This window comes from Hypanus sabinus, chromosome 11, assembly GCF_030144855.1.
Source record: "Hypanus sabinus isolate sHypSab1 chromosome 11, sHypSab1.hap1, whole genome shotgun sequence".
NCBI lineage: Eukaryota > Metazoa > Chordata > Chondrichthyes > Myliobatiformes > Dasyatidae > Hypanus > Hypanus sabinus.
In genome coordinates this window covers 18,955,897-18,963,784 of record NC_082716.1, presented here as the reverse complement: position 1 = coordinate 18,963,784, position 7,888 = coordinate 18,955,897, and the positions used below count along the sequence as shown (strand labels likewise).

The 7,888-nt window shown below is 41.7% G+C and overlaps 1 protein-coding gene across 1 annotated transcript; it reads left to right on the top strand.

The window, feature by feature from the left end:
- The first annotated feature begins 1,593 nt into the window (after positions 1–1,593).
- On the top strand, positions 1,594–5,543 carry barhl2 (BarH-like homeobox 2). The gene is made up of 3 exons (XM_059983562.1): positions 1,594–2,101; positions 3,631–3,856; positions 5,252–5,543. The coding sequence occupies exons 1-3, from the start codon at positions 1,594–1,596 to the stop codon at positions 5,541–5,543; spliced, it is 1,026 nt and encodes a 341-aa protein (XP_059839545.1).
- Positions 5,544–7,888: the final 2,345 nt, after the last annotated feature.

Genomic DNA, 7,888 nt, shown 5'->3' with positions numbered 1-7,888 from the left:
CGAAATTAAAGCAAATGCACCATGTTGTAGAATTATTTTGGTACATTTGGTACTTAAATATTCTACAAACAAGGTATTATGTTTTAGACATAACATTTGGATAAATGGGGAAAGGGTCAGAGCGAAGAGAATGATGTAAAATCTTCAGGGATTTCAAGTTGAAGAATAATTACTAGAGACGATTGTTTCACTTACTGTGATTTCATGCAATGTGTGCACAAGATTGCTACATTCTCCGCTGATCATTCAGTGCTTAGGTCAGGGGGCAATACAAAACAAAAATAATATTTGTTTAGGAAAGCGAGTTGTTTCTCGGGCACTCAGACTTTAAACAATATTTACTTTACATTGGCGTTAAACTGGTTGAATTGGTTCTGATTGGGGTAAATGAACGTAGATTAAAGCGATGATTTGCCGAGGTGGTGGAATATTCAAAATACTCAATAATTTTGTCAGGATACGTTGTGCTACATATAAAGTTTGTTAAGATGGCCGATTCACATTCTATATTTGAAATTAGGCTGTTTAATATATCAAGGAGACGGCGAGAAAGAATAGTTTCAATTGTGAACCTGAACCCATTGTTCATCTGGTTACATTTGTGATATTTTTCCTCATTATTTGAGATGTACTAGGCCATGGTAATAATGGATGATTAGACCACTGAATCGCAGTATTTAATATATATATATACAACACATTTTAAATGAAAGGTTTATTTTGGCGAGTCTAGCTTTGAATGCACCAGACGCTGGAGGTTGGCTAAAAGAGCATCTCGGCTCGATCGCCTGTTCTAAATGGACAAGATAAAATACGGCCCGTCTGATTGGCTTGTTGCTTGTAACGTCAGCCTGTTGGGCATTAGCAGACCAATGGTTGGGAAGAGTAATAAAATATGCGCTGTATTATAATAAGAAAAAAAATATGACACTCTGCAATGGCAGTGACGTCAGGTTAGGAAGTGATTGCCGTCCAGCGCTACCGATTTCTTGCAAAAGAGAGTGGTGTCTGGGAGTTATTCCTGCTTCATCCGTTCCATACCTCAACTTTGAACAAAGTTGAATAACAAGACCAAGCATCGTGGATTACCCCAGTTTTTTTTTAAATTCCTGATGTATTAATTTTAAAAGTGTGGGTTTTCTAAGGAATAATATTTATAGCCTTAGCGTTGTGCAGCAAAGTTTATAGCACGTGTGAGTTTACAATTTCATTTTTAAAAGAAATCTCTGATTCTCCAGAAGGCAGCAAAAAAGGCAAGGGTTAGTCCTCTCTCTCTCTCTCTCTCTCTCTCTCTCTCTCTCTCTCTCTCTCTCTCTCTCTCTATCTATCTCTCCCCCTTTCCCACACACACACACACACACACACACACACACACATACACGCACAGACACACACACACACACACACACACACACACATACACGCACAGACACACACACACACACATACACACACATACACGCACAGACACATACATACATACACACATATACACAAATTACCGACGCTCCTGTTTTTGAACAGTCTAATCGTAAACTAAATTAAAGTACTGGCTGTGATGAAGATGCGTTCTTAAAATTGTAACGAACCGCGATGGAAGGACCAAACGGGTCTCACTTTGGGATAGACACTATTTTGGCCAACAGTTCCGGCAGCCCGGTGCTGATCAACGGTGATTATCGTCACGGCGACAGCAGGACTTCAGATTTTCGAAATCAGGCCACCCCGTCTCCCAGCTCGGAGGTAGACACGGCGGGCACGGCTCCCCTTTCACCCATCTCCATGGAGCACCAGGAACAGCATCTCGGGCCGGAGAAGATTCACCAACATCAGCAGCAAAGTTTGCAGCCGCCGCAACCGCAGCAGCAACTCGCCGCCGGCGGCTCTGGTCCCAGGACTTCCACCTCTTCGTTTTTAATCAAAGACATCTTGGGCGATAGCAAACCGCTAGCAGCCTGTGCCCCTTACAGCACCAGCGTCTCCTCGCCCCATACTCCGAAACCAGAGGCAGAGTCCTTTCGGCAGAAGGTAGATTCCGAAGAGACGAAGAACAAACTCGACAAACGAGATGACACAGCAAGTGATAACATCAAATGTAACGGTGAGTCCGCCTTGCTTATCATTTCTTTAGGTGTATTTATATTACACATAAATGCCGCTTGCGTTTTTTTTTTGGTTATGTGTAACTCACAGCTTTTCAAGCGCTACAGACATATGTAACCTTACAGGCTGACAGCTTTAGGCGGCGTGGGGGGTTTGTCAGAGATTTCAGGGCACTGAACACACATACAGGCACACACAAACAATTCTTCGTTTGAACAACGCTGGGATGCTTTAAGAGGATACCTTTGTGGCTAATTTGTTTCGTTCAGGGGTCCTTTAAACACTCGGTTTTGACTAGTGGCGTGTCACTGTCATCTTTGTTTATTCCGCCCCGTTCTTGCCGATAAACTGATATGAGTAAATAAACTCTGCTTAATATCCCACGTCTTTTCAAAACATTTCCGAATGGGCGCTTATGTAATTTGGGTGCCTGCAGTGGCCGGCTGCATTAAATCCATTGCTCCTTTCGAGGGAAATGTTACGGTGGGTTGCGGAGAAAGCTAGGCCTTAATACTTTATTTAAGCTGCACGCCGATTTTCATCTATTTTCGCTTTTTTTGTCGGATGTAGGTATTATATAACGAGGAAATAAATTTCACCTCAATTAATCACTCATTGTCCTATTTAAACGGTACTAAATTACACGAAATCGCCAAGGTAATCTATGTTGGAATGCCAAAAAAAAGCTGATGATATTGTTGGCAATATAATTGTCCACTCTCTCTGCGGTAAGTAGCTGCCTGTCATTTTATAATAATTAGTATTTGAAACAGATTGCGCGATCAATAGAATGATTTTCTTTACGTACATAATCTGCTTTAATATAAGATGATCGCTTGCCAAATATTTCTAATGATACATTATCACTACCAGCCATCTTTGTTGTTGTAAATTAAAAATACTGATCATTTTTATATAATTCATTCAGTGATTACTATTAGCATAATAGGGGGAAAAACAGATGTAGAGTCTGGTCTGGCGATTTTTATGCCCACACCTCCCCAGTGGGTCAATTAGAGAGATTATTGTTGTTCCTGCAGGGAAGATCATGCGGCGCTGCAAAAACTGGGACAAATAGAGATGGATTGACATATCGATCTTGATCTTTCAGCATTTCAGCAAAAACTCAAAGTTGACAAATAGTATCCGGAATTCTGAACACACTGACGCCTGGGCGTATATATCTACTGAAAGATCTTTAATGCACCAAATCACTTTCAAGATGATCTCCCGTTACTATTAACGGTCCTTGCTTTGGCGAGCATTTGCGTTGATTTTGCCTTTTTTTATATAGGGCACTGGACTTTTGAATAATTAATAGTTATAAATTCAGCATAAAATATATTCCATGAATTGGAGCTGCATTAAAGAAACTGAAATAGTTATTTTATACATGCAAATGATATGCTAAATTGTTCAGGAAATTGAACTTTTTTCGCATAGGTTTACAGGATGGTTCACTAACAAATATTTGTGTGGTGCCCCTGGGCATTTGGATTCATACGTTGCCGTTGTATGTCATGTTAGGAACAAAAGAAGAAGGCGACCGTGAAATAACGAGTAGCCGGGAAAGTCCTCCCGTGCGGGCGAAGAAACCTCGGAAAGCAAGGACGGCCTTCTCGGACCACCAGCTCAACCAACTTGAGCGCAGTTTCGAGCGCCAGAAATACCTGAGCGTCCAGGACCGCATGGACTTGGCAGCGGCGCTCAACCTGACAGACACCCAGGTCAAAACCTGGTATCAGAACAGGAGGTACGTAGGGCCTGCCGGCCCGATGCACCACACCGCCGGCGTCTCTGGCCACGGGAACTGGGCGCCACGTAATCTGCATAAATTCAGTCAAAATAGCCGCGGCGTGGCCCTGCAATAAATTTATTTAACACATAGCACACACCCTTCAATTCCGCTGTAATAACATTTCAAAATTATGGTTAAGCCGCCGCTTTCGAAACCGGAGAAGTGGTAACTCCGGAGCGGCAGGGCATTAGTTGGCTGTAATGCCAAAAAACACTACAACCGTGACCACCGAAGGAGAATTTATTTTCTTCAGAGAGCGGGAGGGATATATTCCCATATGACAGGCCCAAGAATCCAAATTGCTCCGAATTACCACCAAATTTTGGAAGCCCAATTAGACGTAGCCATCAATAAAGTCAAAATGTATTCCTTGGAGTGGAATATTTGTTACCCTGTTTTAAAATGTTTAAATATAGTTCCTTAAAACAAACTGTGGGCTTCATTTAGCTGCCGTGTAAAAGCCCAACTGTTCTTGCAACGTCTGATTACTGTAATATCTTATTAAACAATAGACTAATTTGAAATATTCTCCAATTGAACTTTAATCTTTGGGCGGCCGAACTGAACAAAGACGCCATTCCCCCGCCGGAGGTAGATGTTGTTTCAGTTACAACAAAACAACAACTTCATATGTTTTTTTTTTGGCGACCCTTGGCCGCTAAAACAGATGCGAAACGTTGCGATCACAGCAGCGGTAACTAAGTGCGGTTGGAAATGGCCTTCCAAGTACCATCCATACTACAGTTTTTCTGTCTGATTACATACAGTTTTCAACCATGCTAAATCTGTCAGCAAACATTAACGTCAACCGTTTCCAAATCTAAACGCGGTTTAATGCTTTACACCTTATAACCCTTTAACATGTTATTTCAGTTAGTCCCCCCACCCCCGGTAATTATTCGGATGAAGCACGCAAAGAAGCTGGGCGCATTTAACTGAAGCTATCTTCCAGGCATGCATTTTTGTCATGTAATCCCCCTCACCCTTACTGATTTCCTATTAGCACTCATTATCCTAACCTGGTTTGCAATAGAATACAGAACCGCTCAAAATACATATAATATTTAGAATAGTTTATGTTCTGAGATTTTTTTTCATTGATAAGCACTTATTAGGACTATTTGCTTTAATGGTTATATAAAATATTTAAATTTTAATTATATAATCGATATATGTTCTTCAATTCAGTCGAAGAAGTACAGCTTAAAATCCAAAATAAATTCCATTGCTGGATGTTCCGGATTTCACGTTGTCGCTTGTAACACCGTTCCCTTCAGTTCACTTAGGGGTTGTCTGCTATGTGATTATGAAGTCTTAATTTTTTCCCTCTCTTTTCCTTCTCTAATTCAGGACGAAGTGGAAAAGACAGACTGCTGTAGGGCTGGAGCTGCTGGCCGAGGCCGGAAATTATTCCGCTTTGCAGAGAATGTTCCCGTCTCCCTATTTCTACCATCCAAGTTTGCTAACTAACATGGACACAACGGCGGCGGCGGCTATGTACATGTACCGGACTCCACCGCCTCATCCCGGACTGCAGCGGCCGCTGGTCCCGCGAGTTCTCATTCACGGGCTCGGCCCGGCAGGACAACCAGCACTCAACCCCCTGCCCAACCCTATCTCCGGTACACCACACCCCCGGTGAGAAATAGAGAGGGGGGCGAAAGGAGAGGAGGTGGAAACAAGGAAACCACACACACACACACACACGCACACACACAGACCGTGAAAAGCCGAAAAACGGACTTAAACGGACTCTGCTGTAAAGTAAGAGAAGAAAGGGTCGAGGGTAACGGACTTGGAACTTTGCACTGATTTCTCGTGACCTTTTTATCTGAACGTGGCATGCACCAGAATAGTGACAAGTGTACATTTTGAGGACGGCGTAATTTACGCGTATTTATTATATGTCGTCAGAGAAATCCGGGTTGAAACTATATAAACATTACTAAAGTACAAACAGATTTTTTTCCTCATTTTCATTCAGTCTTTTCAATCAAATAAATACTTAGAATCAAGTAAACTACTGTTTGATTTAGTAGTTTGGTTTCTGTTTATCTTAAAGATGATTGTGAAACAAAATAATTTAAATGGAGTAATTCTTTGATAGTGCAGTATAACCTGTAATCATTCTTTATGGGAATAGTGTTGCGACTGGAAGGACATAATTGGGCTGGGTAGTGAGATGTGATTAAACGGAGCGAGCCAAATGGAAGGAAGCCAGCGAGGTGCCGTGCCTAAATGAAAGTGGACTCTGCGGTAAGCTGGTTATGAATCACCCACTCGCCGAACTAAAGCGGGAGTTGACATTTTGACAAACAAATAAGAAGTTCCAACAGTAGACAGGTTTCTTCGCGGCATAGATGAGTTCTACGAAGTTTTTCTTTTCATTTTGAGAGGGAATAGTGACGTACGGAAATTAAATCTCGGCGCTTCTTTAAAAGTTTAACCTAATTATAATTGGTCCAGAAATTTAAAATGTATGGATCTGTCCATCTATCCAACTATCTGTCTATCTATCTATCCAACCATTTATCTACCTATCTATCAAATCCCCCCATCTCTCTCTCTCTCTCTCTCTCTATCTATCTATCTATCTATCTATCTAGAAGTTTACAATAGTAGCTAGTGAATATTGTATGGTTTGCTCACATTTTGTTTTGAATTGTTAACAGCGCATCATAATGGATGGTTTTGTCAGGCTGACTAGCCTGCCTGGGAAACGGGAATTTGTCCCAGCCTGGCAGCTGTTGTGGGGAAGCATAACGCTTGAAAGCACCGGCTTCGCCAGACAGCAGGCGTAAGGCTGCTCAGCGTGAGCGATTGGAGCAAAAAAAAACCGCAGGGCCAACATCTTCAATGCGAGAGCTCGCAGCCAAAGCGCAGCCATAATCTCACCTACAACCCCTCCTTACCTAGTGTGATCTGAAGAGGGCTATGCGGTAATGACTACCAAACGCTTCTATTACCTTCTACTAAGCTCATCAAAACAAATTCTGATCTTGCTCTAATGCACGGCGTCAAATCTCTGACCGCTTTACACTAAATTACAAGGACGAAACAGTTGGGCAATGCAACTATTAACGCAGCCAGCCAAACTTTTTCAAATAATAGCTGGCGCGCGTCTAGCGCGATAATAGTAATTGATTTTAAAATGTTGTTGATTATATATTACAGCTAACCATGATAAGCATTAGAAGAAGGGAAATCGTGTATTGTAAGTGAGACTTATCAAAAAAATAGCGCCATCCTCCTGGAATTTACTTAATAATACACTGCTGATATATAATTTATCAAAGCGTATGGGCGCTTTTTGAGTAGACTTGCAAACAACAATCTCCTCGGGTGGACTTCTAACAGTTTTAAAACCAGCGCGCTGTCCAAGCTCACAAAGCAATAGCATTTGTGTCTGTAATTATAAAGAAATAATGAAGTTACATGAGCATTAATACACGTTTGGAATAAAAAGGAAAATGATCATTACCCCTAGAGGTTTCTGGTCGCATGGTGCTTCCATGTGAATAGATTCCAGAATGCGGGAGCCCCGGGGCACATTTGTTTTGGCTTCCGTAATTGGGGAATCATTTACTGATCTCTCTACTAATAAACTCGCGTTAAAAACAAATTGACCTCAGCGACTGTCTAATGAAAGGGAATAAGTGGCACGGAGACGCCCATCTCATTTGCCCCTCACTCACTCTACCCTTGCAGTCCCCTCGCCTCTGCTGGGGGCTGTTTGTTCAATTCCCAATCATTTATTTTCTGTAATTAGAATTGAAGTACACGGATTTTTTTTTATTAGTTTGAGGTTTATTTTGTGGGCTGAAATCACTTCAGACGAATTGTTACAATTTGTTGAACCACCCCCGCGACATAAATAACAGGACGAAAGTTTTGTCAAATTGAGCTAAAGATAATATAGGATTTGCAGGTATAGAGAACGCGAGAGCTCAGCGTGACAGCTCCGAACGAAATTTTCCTATTAGCCAA